The 25157-nt window shown below is 36.7% G+C and overlaps 1 protein-coding gene across 9 annotated transcripts in view; it reads left to right on the top strand.

Annotated features, from left to right (window-relative positions):
- ZNF143 (zinc finger protein 143) overlaps positions 1-25157 on the top strand; it is a 54369-nt gene that overhangs the window by 9039 nt on the left and 20173 nt on the right. For 7 of the 9 annotated variants that reach the window (XR_007508449.1, XR_007508450.1, XR_007508448.1 and 4 more), the window contains exons 1-12: positions 823-937; positions 4575-4705; positions 5497-5589; positions 6080-6163; positions 6390-6470; positions 7578-7774; positions 11718-11792; positions 16190-16309; positions 17336-17411; positions 19763-19888; positions 22916-23095; positions 24220-24447. Coding sequence is in view for 4 of the 9 variants with exons in the window: in XM_049819742.1 (XP_049675699.1) it covers positions 4582-4705; positions 5497-5589; positions 6080-6163; positions 6390-6470; positions 7578-7774; positions 11718-11792; positions 16190-16309; positions 17336-17411; positions 19763-19888; positions 22916-23095; positions 24220-24447 (1384 nt within the window). In the remaining 5 variants the exon portion in view is untranslated. Of the gene's footprint in view, positions 1-822; positions 938-4574; positions 4706-5496; positions 5590-6079; positions 6164-6389; positions 6471-7577; positions 7775-11717; positions 11793-16189; positions 16310-17335; positions 17412-19762; positions 19889-22915; positions 23096-24219; positions 24448-25157 lie in introns of those variants that run through there. The other 2 variants (XM_049819744.1, XM_049819740.1) reach the window with 2 other exon arrangements.

Below are 25157 nucleotides of genomic sequence, written 5' to 3' on the forward strand. Positions count from 1 at the left end.
CAGCCATGCAGGCCCCACCCCAGGGTTCATATATTTTCCTAAAAATGGATGCTTTCAGCTGCTTCTTAACTAACGAGGTACAAAATTTGAAGCAGGTAAAGGAAATCTTTCTCTCCCAGGTTCATGCTGACAAAATTCCTCGCAGACAGGAGGTTTAAAGAAAAAGCTTAGTGATGCAAATGCACAGAAATAAAAGCAATGATGTGGATTAGGGAAAGAAGCTGGTGAGATTCGGATTGGAAGAAAGATGAAGACAAATTTCCTGGAAGCTGAGGAGAGAAAGCAGCATGTAAGCCAGTTAGCAGAAAAGGGGGGGAAGACAGTTACTAAAGCTGAGGTAAGGGAAAATACCCAAGTTGGATGAAAACAGGCTGGTTTCAAAAAACCAAGACGAATGAATAAAAATGTTATAGGGGACTAGATTTGCAGGGTGGATGATGTACAAACAGTATGGTCATGCTGTTTTAAATGTATGCAATATCAAAATTACTAGGTATCATAGAACAGTTTAAGTTGGAAGGGACTTCCAGAGGTTATGTAGTCCAGCTCCGATCAAGGCAGGTCTGATTAGACCAGGTTGCCCAGGGCTGCGTCATGTTGAGTGTTGAACGCCTACAAGGATGGAGAGTCCATAACCTTTCTTTGCAATCTGTTCCTGTATTTGACCACTCTTACAGAGGAAAAAAAAAAGGTAACACTGTAGGAGAAGTATCTCTGTGATAGCCTGACCCCTTTTTCCATAACACAGGCCAACTTCACGTCATCTTTAGTACTTTCCCCATCATCTTCCTCAGAGCTCATAGCCCTGTCTGGTTAGCCTATCTTCTCCACACGGGAGGAAGAGGAGAGGCTGAAAGTGAGCAGCACATCTGCTTTTGGCTGAGAGTACTCCTCTGCACAGCAGAGTAACAGAGCAAAACTGCTGCATCACGAAAGAGTGAGTGAAAGCCGGGGTTTTGCTGTGTGGAATGGTTCCAGTGCTACAACTTCCACTAGAGGGGATGTACTTCTGAGATGGGTCTGAACATGAACTGTCTTGAGACAAAGAGGCAGGAAGGTGATAGGCAATGGTGTGATGGACATTTAGAGCAGACCAGCAGTAAGAGAAGACTTGGGGTCTATTTGCAGAAGGAGTTGGTGTAGACATGGGAGTATTTTAGATTATTTTGACAAGAAGGATGGGATTATATTAGGGAAGAGGGATGTGCTGGAAATTTGGTACCATGATAGGACTGGCTGAAGAAGGAAAGTGGTACTTCAAGGAGAAGGGATGAAGCTGAGGATAAGAAGCTAGTGGAAGGACAGAGGACTGGGGAGAGGATATATTAGAAGGGATCCATTTTAAAGGAGTCAGAATTGGGAGAAAACAGCAACACAGTCTGTGTAAATGACAGCACATGATTGTCCAGATCATCTGGACTAGAGGAAAGGAGCGGACATTCTGCTGTGTGCAGCAGTTCGGTCTGTTTTTTTTCTTCAGTGTGTGATAACTATTAATCAGCCACACTACAAGAGCAAATACTGTAAAATAATTTAAACAAATAGTTTTGTTCCTTTGGGCTTTGAATTTATCTTGCATTAGATTTCTTTTTCTTCCAAAATAGCCATTGACCCTTCAAGCAATTGGTTTTGCTCTCTTTCAGGACTTTGCAGTTGTCTGCATTGACTAGCTTCCTCTCTACTTCCCCAAAGTTGAGGGAAGAAGCATAAGCTCTGGAGGAAGGGCATTATTCCATTTTGAAGGCAGACAGTATATTAAAGATTATGGGGGCTTCTTAAAAGATACTGTCTCTAAGAGAGGGAATACTCTGAAGTAGACCTGAGCTGAAAGGCCCTTGATGTGCAGTCCCTGCTGGATTTGGAATTGTTTCAGAATGCAGTTCTAGTCAAAACCAATGGTTTCTCCAATGTGTGAAATGGTCTAGCTGCTTTGCAGTCTACTTCCATGAGGCGTCCTGAAAACTGAGTGAATGGAAAACATAGGCAATGCAGAACACTGTTAGCAGTTAAGAAGACAGACAACCTCTGTGCACCACTAGCATCTAGTACCATAATTACTTAATTTGACTTGCTACAAGCTGGCAGTACCTCCAGAGAAGCAGTCCTTGCAAACTGGTCTGGAATAAAACTTTTTTTGGTGCTAGTTTATTTTTTTTTAACTGCATTAGTTTTCTGATTTTATAGGGTAATAGGGAAAGAAATTACTAGTCCAGTCATTAACGTGGAGGTGGCAGAGGAAGGAGCTGAACTCAGGATCTCTTATGTCCTAGTACAATTCCTTGTCCCGTAGATTATAGTAGCCAATAAAACTTAGCTATTTCTTCAGAAACATCTAGTATAAATGCAATTTATTCTGGATGGCTGCTCTACACTGGCTCTTTTTCTGTTGTATTACATGTCTTTGAGAGACCTGATTTTCTACAAAAGCTGCTTTTGAAGAGGATGCTGGGAACAAGAATTTCCCATCTTCCCTTGGATGTTAAAAAATCTCTCACACCTCTTTTGAACTATATTTTGGTTTCTAGCTTAACTGTATCTTCTTTTTGATGCTCAGAGTTGTTCAAGAATCAAATTCTCTGATACAAGCCTGTATTTTAATCTCCTTACTGTTCCAGATAGATATTATGTAGCATTTTAATTCTGGAAGGCACATTTCTTACTGAATTGTGAACTGATCATTAGTAGTGGTTTTTTCTTACATGGTTTTCAACGTAGTGCATGAAAAAACTTGCTTTTTTTACAGCTTAAAACCTTCCTAAAGCTACCCCTTTCCCTTTCTTTATCAAACTGTATCTATTCCATTAACTGGGCTCTTAACAGTTAACCAAACTGTCAGTAATATTCTCATACGTGCCAAGGTGATTTAGACTCCAGGTCCAATTTCAGGGAGTAATGTGGGTACTTGGTATAACATCACATTAAAAATTAGCGGAGCTTGGACTGTAGTGACACATTTGCTTTGTGCACAGCACTTGGGTTTAAGCACTTCAGACAGCAAAAGCAGCAGAGCTGCAGCAGCTGGGTGTGGGTCAGCTCTTTCTCTGCCGAGACTAACAAAACCGATGTAGCTGCCTGCCTCTCTAAGAAATTGAGTCTGGCTCAAAGTCGCTTGGATGTATTTGGAAAGTATTACTCGGGTATAATTTTCAACTACTGAATTAGTGTACCAAACCTTTTAAATACTGCAGGCATGCTGGAGTACCTAAATGGTCTAATTTTGCTTTCATTATTCTTTAGTTTTGACGTAAGCACAAGTTTCTCAGTGGTCTTTGAGGCCGTTGATGAGTTGCTCATTCCAGGGCAGATTTCTGCATTGTAGAGGTAAAAATAGTTATTCAGAAATGTAATCATAAGTAAATTAAAAAACCTAGATTATTCTTCTCATCCTTGAATTATGGTCATAGAACCATATTAAGATTAAAAGCTTTGATTGTTTAGCTTTGATTGTAACCTTTTTGTGAGATTGTCAAACTGCTTCTTGTTGTAAGAAAAAACTCTTGACTGTCAAGAGATTGGGGTGAGGGGAAAGTTGCTTTAATGCTGAGTAGCCTAGATTGCAATTCCATGTGATTTTTTTTTTTTTTTTTTTTTTCTTATTTCTTTCATCTATGTCTAAGTGTATGTTACATTAATTAAAGGGCTTGCAGAACTCAGTGACTCTTTTTGGTTGTTTTTTTGGTTGGTTGGTTTGGTTTGTTGTTTTTTTCCCCTGTGGTGAAAGCCAACATCTGAGTTAGTAGAATGTAATGCTATGTATTTCCTTTATAGCTTCTTAATCTAGTAATACTGAAAATTAGTAAGAGCCTTTCAGATTCAGTAGACTTCTTAATCTCCCATATTGAAACATGCCTGGGTAAAAAATCAGTATCCAAAGGGATGGCTGTATGTGGTTCTGTGAGATACATACAGAGTTGTGACTGTCGCTAATCGCTACCCTATTGTCTTACTAATGCATTTTATCATGAGATACTTTATTATTTTCAAGGAGGGTTTTTTTTAAAAATTTTCTTTTTCAAACAGAAACCTTCCTGGAAAGTTTAGGGTAATAGTTGGATCGTTCAGTCAGACTTACTAATGAAGTGTGTATTTCCCCATGTGTGATAGGTTCTAAGCCTCTTACTGGCACCAGAGAGATGTTTAATTATAAAGTTAAAGCCCTGCTGTTGTCGTGGGTGACCATGGGTGAATTGTCAGCTTTATTTTAATTCTGGGGACAAAAAGATATCATTACTTATACCATCGTTACCACCATTATTCTTTATACATTGGTTGAATAATTCATATTTAACTGAAATCTAAATGTGGTTGATGCACTTCAATTTAGTAACTGCTACCGGAAGTTGTTAGCAGCTTAGTTAATTGAGGTAATAATATTTACCTATTTCAAGTAACTTTTTTTCCTCTGAAGTATTTTCTGGGTAAGTCAATAATTCATTGCATCTTCTTTATGCTGAAGGTAACATAAAATGTTTGTAACAGCTGTATAAAATCTAATTAAACTTGAATTGTCTTTAACTAGTTCTGGTTCTGTATTTAAATTTTCTATCTATGTTTTGTGAATGCTTTCTTTTTAGGTAGACAATGTTATTAGCTCAGATAAATCGAGACTCTCAGGGAATGACTGAATTTTCTGGAGGAGGAATGGAGGCCCAGCATGTGACTCTTTGTCTAACAGAAGCTGTAGCTGTGCAAGGTGAACCTTCAGGTTAAAATACCTCTACATTATTGTGTCTTTTCTGTTTGAAATTCAGTTACAATGCTAAAACTTATGTAGTGTGTTCTAAATGAAAAATCTAACAGGAATTATTCTTAGTTAACTGAGATTAAGTTCACTAATTCAATTCTGAAAGGAAATGATCTCTTAATTAAGATAATAGGAGTCTAAATGTGCCAAAATAGGAAATACAAAATCTGACTTTATTCTCACTATAGTTTTGCTGTTTTATACTTTGTAACTTCAGTTTATATCTAAGTATGTATTAAACAAGTTGAGTTTTAAAATAGATTGGTGATCTAGGATGGTTTAAACTGATCTTTTCTGACAGCTTCATTATAATTTTATGTGATTAAAAACTTTTTTCCTAAATCTGTGTTTTACTCTAAATAGATTTGTGTATATTAATAACAGGTAGTAGTGTACAAAACAAAATTATCAATACAAGTATATGTATCGTTATTTCACTGTTGACACTCATAAGCTAATTAATATTTCTCCTAAAACCTCAGCTTTGTCGTTATTTATTCAGTGACATTGGAACTTTTTTAGTTAAGGAAAATAACATTCTAGCTGTCATGTTTACAGACCAAAATGTTGAACATATGACCCTAGTATGTGTTCAAGGTTCAAAAACCAAAAAGCAAGTAAGAACGGTTTCGTATTATGATTTCCAAAATCATTATCCTTTAAGGGGTTGTAATCATTTATGGAGGTGGTCAAGTTGTGATTTTTAGGGTTTGATGCTGGTAATAGTGAATATGAACTTTTTTCCTTGCTAGATGGTGACAACTTAGAAAACATGGAAGGTGTAAGTTTGCAAGCAGTTACCCTTGCTGATGGTTCCACTGCTTACATACAGCACAATTCTAAAGGTAAGTAAATGACTAGAAGTTGACTGGTATTGAAACTGTATTCCCTTTTTAACCCTGTCTTTGGATTCTAAACCCCTTTGGATTGTAAAGTCAGGCAAAATCTATACAATGTTTATGAAGTTCCAATTCCAGCTGGGAATTACAGGTATTACAGTAACACTATAAAATGAATATTTATTTCTGCTACTAATAAGATGCCAGTATCAAATGGAGAACATAAGTCAATCAGAAGTGAGATGATATTTACACTTCAAACCCAAATATCAACATCATGACTACTGGATAGGACATCAGGCCTTTTCTATTTTTTTTAATCCCAGAATTTTAAAACCTCTGTATAGTTATACTGTGCTTACTCTTTGCCAAACATTAATTCTCAGTGATATTTTATTGACATTTTAATCCAGAAAGTATCAACTGTGTGTTTAAACTGTGATGTGTTATACAGTTATACAGAATGTTTTTTAAGAATTCTAATTGTGTGTTTCAGATGGTAAATTAATGGATGGCCAAGTGATTCAATTAGAAGATGGTTCTGCTGCTTATGTTCAACATGTACCCATGCCTAAAAGCAGTAAGTGTAATAATACAAGAAATATATTCTATAATAATGTATTACTGATAAATATTGATACTAAGTAATTAACAGTCATTATAATAGCTTGATTTCTTATTTTAATGGAAATAGTCTTGAAGAGATCCTAGGTATTTTGTAATCCTAGGTATTTAGTGTTTAATCTTTCCAGTTAATGGATTTTTCAAACTATTGTTGAAGCATTGTAATTCTTTCTTCCGAACAGGGGACAGCTTGCGTCTGGAAGATGGACAAGCAGTTCAGCTAGAAGATGGAACTACAGCATTTATTCATCACACCTCGAAAGGTAATTATTTTTTTTGAAGTGTGATATATTATATTAGAGTTCAACAGAACTTAAGCAGTATAAAATATGGTACTCTTTTTAGACTATGATGTCATTTAGTGATTCCCAATGTAGATTACTTGTTGCTTTTACTTTGTGACATCTGGAAATTGTCAAAATTAGACTGGTTCAGTTCCTTATTTGGGCCTCATACAACAGTTATAAACAGAATCAAAACCAGCGTATTTCACCTTTTTTTAGCCCAGGATCACATTAAAGTTAAGTGTATGTCATGTTAGTAGAGAATGGAAGCCCTTATACAGATTTCAGCAACAATTGCATGTGAAAATGAGAAAGCAGGTAAGAATCAATCAATCAATCCCTCTTGAGCTAAAGAATGTAGTGATTGACTTAAATTTTAAAGATCGTGCTATTGATGATTTTGCCATTAGGTGGTAGGGCAGAAAACGTGACAGCTGACAGTCAAGCATGCAGATGTAAAGAATGCAGACGTATTTATTTTAAATGCTAACTTAGATTTCTGCAGAAGATGATTACGCTAGTCTTGGAAATAGTACTACTTCTCTACAAAACGTTAAGTAGATGTTTTAAGTCTGTTTAAACTAGAGTGACAAGAATTACATTCTGTAATCAGCAATACTGAGAGAATATAATAAAGAATTTCTTTCTTAAAAGTCACCCTATAAGTTATGTGTTTCTTTTGCATATTTGTGTGATTCTGTTCTTAAAATGATCAGATTTATGAATTCTAAAATCTGAAGTATTGACATCAGTACATGTGTTAATTATTTTCGTGTTATTATGAGTGAATATGAAATGGAAAGCATATTTGTGTTCCTTGTTTCCTTTGTAAATAAAGCTAGACCAATATAAAATTGGTTTTGCACTTTTGTAAGTGTGCAGAAATAAAGCTATGGGAGGTGTTGTCTTGGAAAAAAAATTCATCAGCGCTATTCATAGTAATATTTCAAGTGTTTATGTTTCTCATATATTTCATACATATAAATGACTTCAGGAGACATTTCCTGAACTGCAATGGTTTCTCATGTAACTTGCAGACATTGCTATTCCTTTTCTTTAATAACACTTTGTAATATTATTTCTCAGACAGTTACGACCAGAGTGCATTACAAGCAGTCCAGCTGGAGGATGGAACTACTGCCTACATTCACCACACAGTGCAAATGCCACAGTCAGATACCATTTTAGCTATTCAAGCTGATGGCACAGTAGCAGGTCTTCATACAGGAGATGCTGCCATTGACCCAGATACCATCAGTGCTTTGGAGCAATATGCAGCCAAGGTATACTGAAAGACATTTTCTCTATCCATAATGTTTTAATGTAGCATCACAAGATACTTGGCAGCAAAAGCCAATTGTGATCCAAGAATTAAAATTATAATTAAGAGAGTCTTCAGACTCTTAGAAGAGAGAACACCATATTGTCATGACAGTGCTTCACTATGATGGGCAGCTCTAGTGTGTCGTGGTGCATAAAAAGAACAAAAGATTGAACGCTGAAGTGTCAGACTGATTTGGAAAGTGATTTAGACAAATAAGTAATAATTTTCTTTAAAATATAGTATTGGAAAGGAGCCCTTGACAGGACACTGTTTGGAAAGAAGGGCAAAGTGAAATTATTCTTATTCAGGCACTACTGCTGGATTTTAATTTTTTTATTTTTTTCCTGCATTGGGAAGAGTAGGGCCTGCTGTACTGGGCAAGGACAATGCATGGTATGAAGTGTAAAATAGACTTGAGTTTGGAAAACACTTCTTTGATCCATACTTTCAATAGTAAAATGTAGTATGGTGCTCAAGATTCATGTTGTCCGCTTTACTGGACTTCTGTAAAGCATGATGTAAGTGTAATAATGGGCAGTGCAACTTCCATGACTTTATGGTTTAGCAGTGTCCCAGTTGCTGGATGATTACCATCAGTGCTTGTACTGCTCTGGAAAAAGAGTAGAATAAGTTTTAAAATCTGTCCTCTAGTGTCACCGAGTTGTCAAATTTTGGGAGAAGGCCAGTTAGGATAATTAAATGGCTTATACACTATTCTTTCCATTATGCTTCTGTCTATTACAATTGAGAGATCCTAAGAGAGCCAGTCAGATTGTGTTGTGTTTGGCTGTGCCTTAACATTTCATAAAATAAAAGGTCATTCAAGGTTAGTTGAGCTGTAGTGACAAGCTTTTACACATTCCATAGATACTATTTAATTTAGGTTTAAATCAATGATAACTTTGTCCTTCTTAACAAGGGCTACATTAATCATAATTTAAGCTTCTGTTTTGAGAAGGTGAAGAAGAAAGAGAAGAAATGCAAATATAAATAAATTTGCATTTTTGTCCTATTTATCTCAACATGTATTTTTTAATTCTGTAATGTGAATTTGTTTTCCGTAGAGTACTTGTGTGTGTCTAGGAAAAATTCTATTTATTTTCTTCAAGCTTTCATTTCAGAACCTTATTCTGAAAGGTACTGCTAGAACCTCTCAGGGAAAGTCAGTAGAAGTGAGTTTCCAAGTCTTGCACCTGTTTTACTTACCAAATAATAGCTCAATCATCACAACCCTGTCTTTCTCTTAAAAGGAGAAATGTGGTTTTGTGATTCTACTCCATGTCCGTGTACGCTTCATAGTGAGGCAATGTATACTTTTCATAGCAGCTGGTATAGGAACCTTGAAAAAGGTACAGGAAGGGGCAACAATGATGACATGAAATACATGAGGTAAGTATATGATAGAATTTTATAAAATTTTAAGTGGCACAAAGAAGAGTAGTGACTTGTCATTGTCTTTACCAGTGTAAGAACTGGGAAACAGCAGATGAAACTCTCAGGTGACAGGTTCTAGAAAAGCAAGGGAAAAATACTATTTCCAACAGCACAAAGTTAAGCCATGGCACTGCTTGCAGGATGTTGTGGATGCTAATACGTCCCTGGATTTGAAGAGTAATTAGATAAATTCATAGAAGAAAAATGTATCCAGGGCTATTAGATAGGAACATGTGACTTCTAGTTCAGGAAGTTCCTAAGCCACAAATTGCTTGGAGGTTGGAGAATATTTCTGGGAATGTATCACTATGTGCTTGGCCTGTTCCTTTTGTTTTCTCTAGCATCTGTTACTGGCTGCTGTTGGAAACAAAATGGTACACTAGATTGACCTTTAGAATGATTCAGTATAGGTGTTCTTATGTTCTTAACTGAAGGCAGACTAAAGATTTACTTAGAATCTGAGACAGTCTTTTAGGAGGAACTCAAAGATCTTCCTTGGAATCCTTCCAGAATTCTCCCGATACTGCAAAAAAAAAGAGGTTTAAAATTGGGTGTCTTGCTTTTTTTGTTAACTTTGAAGGTTTTCTCTTCAAAACTTAACAGGGCAAAGAAAATTTTAAAGGCGGATTTGGAGAATGGTGGTGGTTCTCTGTTCCCCTGTCCTACATAATGGGCAGAAATAGCAAAGATCAGTAGCCTGCCCAAGATCAGTGTAGAAACTCTGTAAGAGAGTTCATACAAAGAGATCCAAGAAGACTACAGAGAAGCTCACTGGAAGTGGTGGAACATGTACATTTTTCATTGTCCCTTGCTTCTGCTTTAGGCATAGTACTACTTTACCATATCTTGCAGAGTACATGCAAAGACTTAACTAGAGTGCTTTTAATTTTGGGCTAAGTCAATGCCACCTTCCTCCCAAAGCAACCAAGGAAAAAAGACGACATTGCTCTCAGTGAACATAAAGTCAGAAGATACATAATGGAATTGTGAAGAGGTTACAACACATACTTTTTCGTCCATAAGCTGTTTTCCTGCAACATCCCAGCTGCTGGAAAATTACAGTTCCTGGGATTTGTGTATGTCTGCACATACACCTGCACATTCTGTTTGGATCATTTGTTTCCAGTGGCACTGATGAACTTGAATTTCACGTCAGTAATTCCGTTCTTAACTAACAACAAGAGGTTCAGGATGAAGTGATTCAAGTCTCCTTTCCGTGCAGGTTCTCTCCCCTCCCTTCAGAAATTCTGCAGGAGAGGGTCCCAAAATGGCTATTGTTTCCTTCAAAAATAACCACCTGAGAATTACCTGCTTGCAGACTCTCTTTGCAGTCTCTCTGTAATGTAAACTTGCATCTGCTTGGGCACTTTTCTCTTTGCTGTTTTAGCTCAAAGTTGCCAAAAGTATATTGCTCACAATCGTCTGATTTAGAAAGATAGTACAGTCTGAAAACCTCTTATGGGATAAGTTCATCTTTAGTCTCCAAGCTAAATGTTGGTAGCTGATGCTTTGAGCAAGATAGTTCACACAACCATTAACATTCTCAGGAGCCTGCAATGACCTCCTAGTGAAAGGCCATAAGCATTCCAGCTGAGACAGGGTTCCTGCCAAACTATTTTAGAGAAGAAAAAAATCACTTAGGCTAGATTTAGGTGCAGCAATCTCAGCCTTGAGTGTAATGGATGCAGAGAGTATTGTGAATGCCTGTGCTCAATACAGAGACGATTAAGGAATTGGAAACTACGAAAACTATACTTTAAATTAGTTTTTTCTGCAGTAGACTAATAAGATGTTCTTTGAGTTGATGTATGTGAGAGTTTGGGGTTTTTTTAACTGGGCAATTATTTTTATTTAAATAAAATTTTCAAATTAACATCTAATACTCTTTCAGATATTTTTATAAGCTCCTTGGAAAGCAGCAATACCTTTCTCCTCCTGTAGACTGTTTTGAAAAATAAACCTGTGGAGCAATATACAAGTCTTTGCTTAGCTGTTGTAATTTGACTATTTCAAATTGAGATGTAACACATTGTCTTAGGTATTTTGATTCCAAAGGAGTCCTGCTGTTTGAAACAAGTAAATTCTGCTTAACAGGGAGTGAGAGATACATCCCTATTATAAAAGAAGTCAACATTTTCCTTTTTTTTTTCCTGTCAGAACTCAGTATTGTTAAATTTATTAATTTATTTTAATACTTTTGCCAGTCTGTTAATTTAACATGCTTGGTTCTTGCAGTCTTTCCTACCTTGTTTTAATACAACTTTGAGATACTCACTTTACCTATTCTATAATGCAGGTGCTATGAGTGGTGATTTTCATGTAAGCTAGTGTACTATAGGATAACCATGTTTCAAGAGGGAGCTAGAGAGCTATGAAATAATAAGCCCTCAGGAACTGTCTGTAACCTGTTTTTCAGATGAATAAAAATAACCTGTAAATGTTTTTCCCATCTCAATTTCATTTTTCAGGTGTCTATTGATGGAAATGACAGTGTTAGTGGCACAGGAATGATAGGTGAAAATGAACAAGATAAAAAAATGCAGGTATGTAGCCCAATACAAAATAATTTCTATTTCTTCTGTTTTCTCTGCCCAGAAACATGCATGCTAGGTAGTCCTGTGTAGCCAAAAACTAGGGTCTGCTAGATCTCAGACCTATACGGATAGGTCATATTTCTCACTTTGTACAAGATCATTTCACAAGATTTTAAAAAGATCTTCTAATACTTAGTGTTTTCTGGGTTTTTTTTCTGTTAAAAGGTAATTAAAAATTATGTTGGATTTCTAATATTCTTTCAAGCTGACCTGAGCTTTTCATCAGTAAGGGTGCAAGTATTTCAGAAGTTCTTTTCCAGAGAATGAACTAACTTCTTATAGTCCTTAAAGCAGAAGGAATGCTGACTCAATTAATGAATTCTTTTCTTCTCAAGAGAGACAATTCCAGGCATATGTCTGGAACTGTTCTCTCTTTGGTGACTTATTTTGATTCCACTTGCCCTGTTAGAGTCCCTGACTTTTATTGTGGGTTTTGTAAGTACATAAGTAGATAAAAGCATTGCTCCTAGTGAATGCTTAAAAAAGCAGAAAAATACTTCCATTTCTTTTTCCGTATTCATGTTGTTAGTATGTAGAAATAGGAAAACCTTTTCAATGTGAAAATAATAACCTAAAAGATCAAAGGGTAATGGAAAATACAGCTGCAACCTATTAAGTTTCAAACTTAATCTGTAAAATTATGTAAGGAGAATGGTATTTGTCATTGTAACATATTTTATTAAAGGAAAAGACAAACCAAAATGTATTCTGGGCTTCAAAGAATTTTGACCAACAACAAACGTAATAATAAAACCTCAATACCCTCACATGTTCAAAGGACAAAATTAAAAATGGAAAAGTCATTGCATTGAGAAAGGTTTGGTCAGAGAAGCCCCGTTTTTCCTTTGTGTTTAATTTACGAGATAATGAACTAGCCAAGGAGGAAAAATATCTTCCAAGGTAAAATACAGTATCTATGAAAGGAAGAATTATAGGCTCACCTCTGACATTTACCTCAAAATTCTCTATTATTAATTTTTTTAAAAGCCAGGTTTCACAATGTTTAGTCACAGACACTCCACTGTTGCCTGTGTGGCATGACCGTGAAAGGAGAGAATAGCTAATACATGCATTATTTATGGTATTGGAATATATTTCATAAAATGAAATGAAGAAATTTAGAGGTTTTGCACACTTGTAGATTGGAATAGGGATACAACTCCAATAAAATGCAAAATTCAAGAACGAGTAAGATAAGATCTTGCTTGTTTACCTGGAAGTAAGAGCGTATTAAGCAAAATTACCTATAAGCTGTATCAAGTTACATGTTGATTTCAGCCTCAGCCCCAAACCAGAGTGAATCTGGAGGTTTTATTTTATACATGTGTGGCAGCATATATGCCATGTGGAAATGTGCCAGTCTTATGGAGCATTATGTGTTCCAAACAAAAAAAGATCTGGTATTTCAAAAGGTATTGAGGCTTAGTCTCAAATTCTGACCCCTATAAGGTGACTGCAGTTGACCAACTAAAGGGTCCCAAAGCTATCAATCATGTATGAAAATCTTAAAGTTTATATCTTGATTTAAGTAGAAACCTACTTGTGACTCATTCTGAAATAATGTATTACTTGGGATAAAATAGTCTCATATTTAGATATAATATTAAATAAGTGTGTATTTATAAACTTCTTAAGCCTGCAGGTAACACAAGAACAGAACAGATGTCATGCTGCTAAGTAGTCATTCAGACTTGCATGTGGTTAGGTTTTTCACCAAAGAAAGAAGCAGAAAACCTTTCTGTGATTGCTACACGTGAAAATAAAAGACTACGTGTGCCTAAATGGATATCACACACTATTGTGTTTCAAACCTGCCATACCCATCTGTTCATAATAAAAGCAGAATCATATGACTGAAATTTATACATATACAATATAAAAATCTTATCTGAGATCTTTACCTTTTTTGTTTTCCTGTGTTACCTGAACTCAGGATGCATTTGTGATTTCTTTTCAAATTAGTTTTTTTTTTAATTTATTTTGTCTATTTAAAAGTATTTTGAAGTACACAATTCCTCTCAACAAGTTTTGCATTATTATAAAGGTGCTTTATTTGTGATGTTCTTCTGATTTTGTGCCTCCTAACATCTGAATTTTTTAGTTTCTTTAGAGTATATAGTCTTCTAAGAACAGCAATTTTAATACTGTATGTGTCCTTGTTGAATGATAATACTAACTGAATTCTGAATTCTTTATAATCCTCAAGTCATACTAATGAATGTATTGTGAAGAAATACATACTTTTGCACTGCACACAGTTGAACAAACAAATGCTTGTGATGTTCAACTGATTTTTTCCTAAGTGTTGTTTGTTATATTCCCCCTCCACCCTTTGTATCAATCTTAATATTGGTAAAATTATGTCTGGTTATTTCCTTACAGATATTAGCACGTTGATTATAGAACTGTTTTAATTTTCTTTTAAACTCTGGCATACTTCAGCTTTATAGCAGATCTTAGCAGCTATATACATATTTTTATATGCTGAAACAACAAAGAAATTACTAGCAGGTTTACTGATAGAAAAAACAAATCAATGCTTAAGTACAGGTGCTCAACCAAGCATCATCTTCATGATCCTTAATGTATTAAAGTGACTTCTGTGATTCATGGTATCATAGGTTAAACAACAGTATTAGTAATGGGTTTCTTGATTCATGAGGTTGTTTTTCTTCATGGTTCCAGAGAAGCTTTTCTGAAGTGGTGGAGTTGTACATTTCACTTGATTAAAAATTTCATATTCAACTTTGCATCTTTAGTCTTAAGAACAGTCTGAAGGTAACGGGGCATTCTCCCTGAAGAATCTGTAGGAAAGTTTTTCTCAATCAAATTTCTGATCTACACGAATGAGGAATTAGAGGTCTATGTGCAGTTGCAGGGCTACAGTCTTGTTGGGATGAGGGGCATGTGGTGGGATAGTTCAGATGACTGGAGTGCTGTGATGGATGGATACAGGCTCTTTAATAAGGCCAGGCAGGGAAGGAGAAGAGGGGCAGCTGCCCTTCACGTGCGAACAGTAGGACCGCGCAGGACTCTGCTTTGGGATGGGTGATGAGCCAGTCAAGAGCCAAAGGGTCAGAATTAGCTGGCAGACCAGTGTGGGTGGTGGTGTGGTAGCTGTCTGCTACAGAATGCCTGATCAGGAAGAAGGTGAGGTCTTCTTCAGACAACTGGAAGAAGCCTCATGTTCACAGGCCCAGGTCCTCATGGGGAATGTTAACCACCTTGATATCTGCTAGAAGAGCATCATAACAGGGCACGTGAAATCCAGGAGGTTTCTGGAGTTCAGGTATGGCAAATGGCAATGGGCAACCTAAAGCAGGTTATTGAGCAGCTGGCAAGGTGAGACACTTTGCTGGACTTCATACTTACCAGGAAGAATTAGTTGGGAATGTGGAGGCTGGTGGTAGCCTTCAGGAGTCTCCCTTGTTAGAGATACTCAGAACCCATCTCATACTGCTGTGAGCAACCTGCTGCAGCTGATCCTGCTTTGAGCAGTAGGCGTTGGACTAGAGGCTCTCCAGAGGTGCCTGCCCACCTCATCCATTCTGTGAAATGTTCTTTTGACAATTCAGAATAGAATTGGATCCATAAGAAAAGGGGGGTTGTTAAAAGAAGGACAGACCTTTTAAAATGGTCTTGATTACTTTGCATGGAGTTGTATCAAAATGTTTACATTTGGGCTTCTCCCTCTTTCTTCAGGCTGTATGAATGTTTCTTGCATATTAGTGTATGAAGAAGCCTTTAAAAGGGGTTTAAGTTGCATCGCAAAGCTATTCTGTATATTTTCCTGTTGTGTCATGTCAGGAAGGAGAGTAGAACTTAGCTCAAATTGCTCCAATTAGTTTGATCAAAACACATGCATCACTGACAAAGTACAAAATGTTTTCCTTCATTTTCAAAAAGTGCTCATTATAAGTGCATTTAATTATTGTTTGGCCTTTGCATGAACTTATCTTTGAAGGTGGTCTGATTTATGGCTAATCTCCCTTAGGAATGGATCCAGCGCCTTAGATGTAATCTAAACCTCTTCTGTCTGCTAATTTGGTCATTTTACCACTGGGTTTATATTTCAAATTATTTTGTCTTTGTTGTTATTTGGCTAATTAATGCATACATTTAAATTTGCTAGCTACAAGTAAATATGTTTTCCTTTCATCAGAACTTATGCTTTTTTGTTATTTATTTTTACTTTATTTATTGAGGACTAAGAAATACATGGCATAGCAAAGAGAGACAAAAGAAACCTGTCACAATCAGCTCTGGCTTGGTGGCAAAACAAAGCGTGTGACTTTTCTGATCCGTTGTGGTTTTTTTTTTAATTTATTTTTTTTTTTAAACTTAAGATTGTCTTGCAAGGACATGGAACAAGAGTGACTGCAAAATCTCAGCAGAGTGGAGAGAAAGCCTTTCGCTGTGATTACGATGGCTGTGGAAAACTGTACACAACAGCTCACCATCTTAAGGTGATGAGATGTAAAATGAGCATTGTTACTCGCAGGCATGGTTTTTTTTGTCAGATTATGGGGTCAAAAGTAACAAATTAACAGAGAGCCAGTTGCAATGGTGCTGTTTTGCCAAATGTTTATTGGGTTGATTTTAGAATAATTGGTTGTCCCAGGTGCTCAGCTGATTTTGCTTAGTGTTTTGGATATATGCAGGTGTGGGATCATGCTGGGCTTCTATATTGCCAGCATGTAAGAAATCTCTTGTTGAGAAAGTTTCTACCAGCAGTGTCACAGAAATACTGAAATCCAGCGTTCACTTTATCTACTTTACATGTATGTGTGATCATGCAAAAATTCCAATTTTTGAAAGATTTTACCATCATAATACAAAGTCTACCTCCTCAAAAAATCCAACATTCAAAGTGAAAAGCTGGAACATCTTTTTTTTACAGGTGGCAACTCCTTAATTCTCTTCCTTTTTTTAAATTAAGTAAAGGAATTACTGAAACAGTAAGGGTGTAGAGCTGTTCACATTGCAGCTTAGGCTGTGATGATCACTTGCCGATGAGGTAAACTCCTTGCAGTGCTGCCATGTCTCTGACAAAACGCTCTGGAGTCAGTGAGTAATTGATTCTATGGATCATGTGTTAAGATGGTGTCCTTGCTGTAGAGGTTTCATGCAATAGAAGAGGATCATTAGAAGCACTTGGCGGAGTAAAAAATCACATGGTGGGCTCTGAGGCATGTTTACATACTGTCTTTAATGTAGTTGCATGATGGCAACTCTGTGTGTATTTACAGAAATGGTTTCTGCAAAACAGCCTGAAAGGATCGTGTTAGACCTTGGAAAGAGACATCTTTAGTTTTGGGGAAAACATTGTTACCATATTTCATTAATTTTTTTAACACCGATTTAAAAAGAAGACACTTGAATGTGAATCTTAGAAAGATAATTAAAACGTTGTTGTAGAGAATGAACTGTTTCTGTGTTGAAGTAATCAGATACAACATTTCATTAAGTCAGTGTATTGGGTGTCTTAACAGGTGCATGAAAGGTCACACACAGGAGACAGACCATATCAGTGTGAACATCCTGGATGTGGCAAAGCCTTTGCGACAGGTAATCTTTTGTAGACTAGCTCCTCCTGCTTGTTAGTGTTTGTATAAAGTAAGTTTTTAACATTGCCTTTTTTAAACTGCTAAGTAAATAACTTGGGAGAACTGCAAAAAAAAAGTCGTCGTTTCAGCTAGCATAGCATATAGAAAGGACAGAGGATTTAGTTACTGAAGGAGGAATGAGGTGAAACACTTGACACTTTCCCTTACTCTTCACCTGTCATGGTACAGTCAGATTTTATGTTGAAAAAATAGGCCTTTCTTAACATGAAACTAATAGTATAAGTTAAATGAGGTGATAATAAAAAGCCAAACCTGTTGGCTAGAGGTAAATACCTGATCTTCTGTTCCAAATTTGAAAGGAACTTTGGTGGAAGATGGTGTTTTAAGTGTTCTTTATTGAATTTGTATCAAAGAGTAACATTTCTCATGAAGTGACATTGCTCTACGTTTTGTGCAGAATACTCTGTTCATAAATTATGCTCTCCCTGAGATTGAATTTGATCATGCAAAATGCAGTTATGAAGAATGAAACATGGAAGACAGTGAAAGAGCAAAACTTGTTTCAGATTTTATTCTTTTACTTTGAATGTAAATTAGTATGATGCTTAGAAAAGTTAAGCTCTTTTTTTTTTTTTAAACCTATAGTCTTTTTAAAGTAACTTCATCTGATGCATTTAATACTGTTTCTTTGAATAGAAACAAGCAAAAGAAATGCTGATGAGAAAGGTCAAAAGGGAAACAACCACACTTAAAGGGTTGCACCTAAGTTTAATTGCATAGAGTTTATGAAGGGATTTTAAAACTACAGAATGAAATAGGCTCTTCCCTTGCAACAGACTGATGTATGGTTATAAACAGCTGTTTGTCTATTAATACCGTATTTTTGGTCAGAGCCATTGTACCACTGTAGTTCAGCAATCCTTGATAAAGATCATTCTAAGTACTGAATGCTCTCTGTTTAAATGTTAAGAACTCTCCTGGGTTGGATCATGAAATTATTTCAGATGTCAGCTTGGTAGACATGCTTTGTGTTTTTAAAAACATCAAGAATAGGAATTTCAGTTGTTTCAGGGAGAGCACACTGTGAAACTAAAGCAGGTGCTATCTTCTTACAGACTGTTACTTTATTTTGTAGAAATATATACATCATTTGTGGACACAAGTAATACTCAAATTCATTTTCTAAAATGGCTGTTTCAGGGTTCTGTAGTCATGATCTTTTCAGGGAAGCACAGAAAGGAAAATCTTGGTAAAATGCTCTTTGCAAAATAATTTACAGAGGGCCTGATCCAAAGCTCGCTTTAGACTGGTAGTTTTTGATGATGATTGAGTTCCTAATGATACCGAAAAGCTGCAAAGAAACTCTCCAAGACACGTTTTGGAGTTTTAGAAAGCAGGCATTCTTTATTGCAGCACTGGATGCACGGGCGATAGTTCCACCTAGATTGCATACCACAGCTTTAGCAGAAACAGGTTATATAGAATAACTAATTACATAATAATCAGGTTAGTATACATATACATAAAAATGATTATGACTGGTTATCATAGTACTGCCTACATCCAATCATGCACAATGAAGGATCCCTTTGAGTCAAAGGGCTGCTTTTACGACCACCGACCCATTTGAAGTTCTTGTCGGCTGTCCTTGAAGTCTTTATTCTTGTCCTTGTTCTTTGATCTTGAAGCTTAACGCAGTTTCAGTCACATGTGGTCAGTTTCAACATTGTTCTCATCTAGCATACAGGAACATCTAGTCATAAGAGCAAAGAGCTGCAAAACTTATGAGTAACTACCTCTACTACTTAATTGCTTGGCTATACTTTTGTCTATTGTTTCAATCATAGTGTTAGTATAAGATTTCTAATAATTATTTACCAAATCTCACTTTTACAGTCACCTAGCAGCAAACCAGTTTCTACAGCTGGTACAAAATATTAAAACCATCAAAATATTTAGACATACCATACAGAATGTGTGGAAATATGCTAAGACTAAAAGTAATCTTAAAGGGAATGAGTGTCCATGACTGCTATCAGTTGGCACTTAATATATGTGATAATGTTAATAATATGGTTTAAAATAATTGGAGTTTAGAGCCCTGATACCAGTAGAGCTTTTACTGCTGACTTCATTAATGGTACTGAATAAAGGACGAAATAATTTCTAAACTGTATCTAGAGTTCTGCTGCTCTGTATGGTAGAATGAAGAGCTTGTGAAGAGTGAAAGAGCAAATTTTACTGATCAGGGAGCTTCCTGATTGGAATGGCAAGTGCAGCTTTTGATGGTGATGGTTTATGAGTATCCTAATTTTGTGTTTATACCATTATAATATCCTTTCTGATCTTCAGGGTATGGGTTAAAAAGTCATGTCCGAACACACACTGGTGAAAAGCCTTATCGCTGCACAGAAGAAAATTGCACCAAATCTTTCAAGACTTCGGGAGACCTGCAGAAACATATTCGAACCCACACAGGTACTATTATCACCCCCCTTTTTTTTTTTTTTTTTTTTTTTTTAATTAATTCACTTAGGTAGATTTTTTTTTTCTCTTTGATCATTCTGTGACTTTACTTATGAAATCAGCCTGTGTATATTCTCTTTCTGAAGCCCAGTGAGTTCAACAGCATTTCAGCATGGTAAGCATTTACTGCAAATTCAGCATGCTTTTCTTGGGAAAAAGTGCTTAAGCATTCATACTGCTATTGCAAATGCACTAATTTCTAGCAATGCATCACTTACCTTGTCACCAAGTCACTTGGTGCCTTTACAGTTTCATTTGCATCTGTCACAGAAGGAACTTTTCCTCAGTAATGTGGCTCACCTTTTAGAAACGGCATCAGTGTTCTTAAGTTTTGGTGCTTTAAGATAACCTGCACGCCAGCTTCACAAAGGTTGATAGTTCGAGCTTGTTATCCTGATTTCCCTTCTCTGCTTGAGGCAGAAAAATGAACAAAAGTATAGAAAACCAACTACTATTAAAAATTCCAAATGCATAAAAGATAAAATCTTATGTTTTGTCTAAAAAAAGATTCATTTGAAAGCCAAAACACAAATAAATTCTAGAGAGCATACACTACACTCTGCAAAACTCTATGGGTGCACACACATGTAAACAAGTTTGTTCAGTCTCCTTTGCTCCTGAGATCTTCAAAAAAAAGAGGAAAAACCCCCTCGAATGTCAGGAGAATAACCTATCACTTACTAACCTACTAATACTATTCCATTAAGTATATTTACTTGCCTGCTAGAACACCGACAAGTTTTTCCACTGAACTTTCTGAATCTTAAGACAGTAAAAAAGAACAAAAGAAATAGTTTTTTCTCAGATTAAAAAGAACAATGGGGGTAATAAAAGCAGGCAATAAAAATTATAAAAACTCAGGATTACATTGAGATAATTCTGCTTTCCTAGACCTCTGTATTCAAAGACAGTCTGTTGAGATTAGTGCTATCTTGATGTTAAATTGGTCATCAGGATGAAGGCATGGAAGTGTCATCTGTTCTCAGTTCCAGAAGACGCTGTTTGACATTCTGTAGTAAATCAAGTACAGACTGTGAACTGGAAAGATTTCTGTGGTATGGACTACAACTTGATTAGCTGTAGACTGTTTTCTTCTTTATGGCCATAGAAGTTGTATGGTAATTTAATTGCTTTGATCTAATTTAGCAGTTGAGACAAAAGACTTGAGTCAGCCCTATGTAACCATTTACCCATTTGAACAATATTAATTATGCAATCATAGACTCCCATCAGTACAGGGACCGGAGTTCAGGGGTGTCTTTTTTTTTAGATTTATTAGTAGTTGCAGGAAGCCAAAGAATAAGAAAATTGCACCAAGTCCTTTGTGCAGATGGACGCTCATACCCTATGCAAGCTGCAACAGTGCACCCGATGGAGGCAAGTCTGGGCCCTGCCCGCTCCCTCCCATGGCTCTGAAACCTTTTCATTCCTTTATCATGTAGAGCAGGGTTAGCGCTTTCTTAATTTTCTGCGTGTTTTAGGCAGAAGTGATTTTCCCCTCTCTTTCAGTGGCAGGCCAGTCTCACTTTCTGTTGCCATCAAATGCTTGCCCCGGGTTCCTCCCTGACTTCCCTAGACACGCTGTTCTGGTGTCAGAAGAGCTGGTGTGGATGGTTCCTCATAGCTGCTCTAGGACAGAGCTTGAAGGCTTCTGACTTGCTTTGCATTTCTAGTGCTAGAAATCTCAGTCACCTGGAAACAGGTCGCTTTTCTAACAAGTACATTAGAAACTTAAAAGGCTGGCTTCCCCAACCGGTCGGATGACATTCTTGCGGGCATTCTTTAGGAGCAGTCTGTTTTGGTTTCTAATGCAGGGTCTGTTGTTGGGCAGGGTTGACTCTGCAACCCTGCTCCTTTCAGGCATGATTTGAGGTCCTGTGCTGAAGCAAGAATTAGGGGAGCCATGGTAACACAACACTGAGGCGTGTACACTTTGTACACACACACACTGCCTTGGCAGGAAGCTGAAAAACCTTCCCGAAACAGCTGCCCTAAGGAGCAAATTACAGTTTCCGCTGCCAAGGAGCTAACTGCTTTGGAGTTTCGTGGTATTAATGTCTCTTTCAGGACTTTGTTTTTTATTTCTGTCTCTAAGTACTTGATGTTACATCCGTAGTGGTAATCTGCCCTCTCTGGCTCTCGGTTTATTCTCTTCGGTAAGCAGTGCGGTGGGTGAAATGTACTTAGCTCTAGGAAGCCTGAAGTTACAACAGGACAGCGTGTCAGGTGGCTCGCAGTTCTCCAGAGTTAACCCCCTTTGCTCTCCCCCTCTGTGTGTGCTTTGATAGGTCTGAAAGGTCAGGAGTATTGCGGTATTTGACAGGGCTTGGCCTTATCTAGTGTGCATGGTGAAATGTTTTGGTGCAATGATGTAAGTCACTGTGCTTAAATTTATATTACATGAATAGAATTATTTTAAAAAGAACCTGTATTTGTGATTGCTGTGGTTTGGGGGTTTGAAACTTGAGTTTCAGCACTGTCCGTCTTTAAGAAGTTGGTTCTTCTCGTGTAAGGTTAAATGCTTTCTATAATGAGTGTTACTAATCCATTTGTATCTTGGTTATATGCTAAATCATGAAAGTATTTTTTTCATTTTATGAATTACAATTGGCAAATGTACAAATGGTATAATACACTTGTCTTGGATAATGTATGTATGAATTCAGGGAGGTGTTAAATACATGTTAGAATATGGACAATGTGGAAGCTAATCCAAGCAACTGAGTCCATTTATACATCGTGAAGTACTAACCTAAATGCTTCATAATTTAGCTTACAGGTTGTATGATTTTCCTGAATTTTGCTAGTTTGGGTTAAATAGTAGAATACTCCAGAGTGCCATGTTCATGGTATTTCTGACTGAGGGTCTCAAAGAGAGAATTAGGTAGCTTTAGATTCCTGCATTCAGTCTAAGTGTAACTTAGGATTTTTGTTCTTTTATAACTTTTGCATGTGTACCTTTTCTTTTATTTTTTTCAGGTGAAAGGCCTTTTAAATGTCCATTTGAAGGATGTGGCAGGTCATTCACAACATCTAATATCAGAAAGGTTCACATCAGGACACATACAGGCGAAAGGCCTTATTACTGTACAGAGCCAGGATGTGGGAGAGCTTTTGCCAGTGCAACTAATTATAAGAATCACGTGAGAATACACACAGGTATATGAATGATGTTTTGTATTTTGAAGTGGAATCTGCTTGGGAGAGGCTGTGTCATTTTCCTTGTGAGCACTGTTTTGGTGCATTGTAACTGGGTGTAGTCACGTTTATATGACCTGGCTTGGTACTTCTGTTTGGGCCTTGTCTCACCTCAGCTGAGGATAGTTAAGCAGTTAGGTTTCCTGCCTTGCTGTCAAGGCAGAATAATTTTGGTCTGAATAATACAAAGTTCTTTAAAACGAATGCAAAACAGTGGATATTGGGCTAAATCCTCAATGCGGTTCTGGGGCTTGCCTCTGTTGTGAGCTGTTTCTTAAAATAAATAACAGTAAAGCACAAGTCTGAGCTTGACTTTGGCTGTTTTGAGTCACCCTTTCATCCCAGCTGTATTTTCCTTGCTGCTGGAGCGGTGGTCAAAACCTTCTTTTTATAGACGGGAGGTGAAAATACTTAGCCCGACTTGATTATCAGGGTTAATCAGCAGAAATAATTGGCACAAATTTGAAGGTTCTTAAATGTAAAAGTCAGTGATAGCTGTATCATCTCGGTAGTAGCCTTATATATTTTATAGAAGCACAGAGAAGTTTCGTAGAAGTATGTTCTGTTTCTCAGATTATCTTTTTAGTTTATAATGTAATTTAGACATGTGTTTCATTGATTTTTAAATGAAAGGTGTTTTTTATATGAAACCTTACTTGTTTAAACATATGCTTCCTTTAGATTTCTTCAGAACTTAAAGACTCGAAAGTCAGTGAAATTGTACTGGTGTGTCAACATACCTGATCATTGAGGAAAAGTATGGGGCTTCCAGTAATAAAAGAACAAAATTCTCAATATGATGCCAAACTGACATTGTACCTTTCAGGCTGTATCATTCTGTCTTCATCAGAAGGATGTTTTAGATTGAATGATCGGAAGAAAAAAGGGCCCAACTTTTACTGGCAGTAGTTTTTAAAAAAAGACAGTGAGAAGCTGCATTGATAAACTTTGTGAGCTTGAGCTTCACTGTTGTTTTTGAAATTGAAGTATAGTTGGTAATGAAGGTGTGTCATTAAATATAATTTGTTGTCAATTTTTTCTGTGCCTCCTGGATAAAGTCCTGTCGTTTTTGGTTTTCCATACAGGGGAGAAACCCTACGTCTGTACAGTTCCTGGTTGTGATAAACGTTTTACAGAGTATTCCAGTTTATACAAACATCATGTTGTACATACTCATTCCAAACCATATAACTGTAATCACTGTGGGAAAACATACAAGCAGATTTCTACACTTGCTATGCACAAGCGGACAGCACACAATGACACAGAGCCCATTGAAGAAGAACAGGAGGCTTTTTTTGAGCCACCTCCAGGTTAGAGTTTCAGTCTTTGAATCTTTTCTTGTTAAAAAAAATTGGCTGGATAATATTTTGCTGGTTTTTTTATAACCAAGGAAATGAAAGCATAGATAAAATTCTAAAGTACTTAATAAAGTTATTTAACTTGTTTGTAGGATTTTTCAGTGTGGTAGGCAACTTGTAAACAGAAACTGAGAGAGTAATTGACCAGATCATAAACTCATTTATAGCCGTCCTGGGGATAAGAGAGAAATTTGAGTTGCAGTCCCAGCAAACCTTCTGTAAACATGAATGTGGGAAGGGACCTGAGAGAATCTGAAATGTTTATGTTTGCAACCTGCTGGACTTTTCTTAGGGATTTTGCTAAGAGTATGTATAACACCATGGTTGGTGACAGTCTTTTGAGCAGGAATAAGGGCAGTGCCTTGAGGAAAGGAAAATCTGTCTTTGCAGCACCGTGATACTGTGCTGGTTTTGCTGCCATTAATAGCAGTTTTTGTAAACTGTTCTAGCGGCAAAGATGAAAATAAGTTCACGTGCTGCAGTTCTCCTTAGAATATGTTTTTTATGGTATCATGAGGATTGAATCCTATGACTATATATAAAAGATAAGACTGAAGGAAGTATTGTGGTAGGACAAATACCACAGGTCAAAATGTGATTTTTAGATGTGGCTGCAGATAGGAAAAACACACACAAACTGTTTTGGTCAGAAAAGCTGTTTT

Source organism: Accipiter gentilis, chromosome 17, assembly GCF_929443795.1.
Source record: "Accipiter gentilis chromosome 17, bAccGen1.1, whole genome shotgun sequence".
Taxonomy (NCBI): domain Eukaryota; kingdom Metazoa; phylum Chordata; class Aves; order Accipitriformes; family Accipitridae; genus Astur; species Astur gentilis.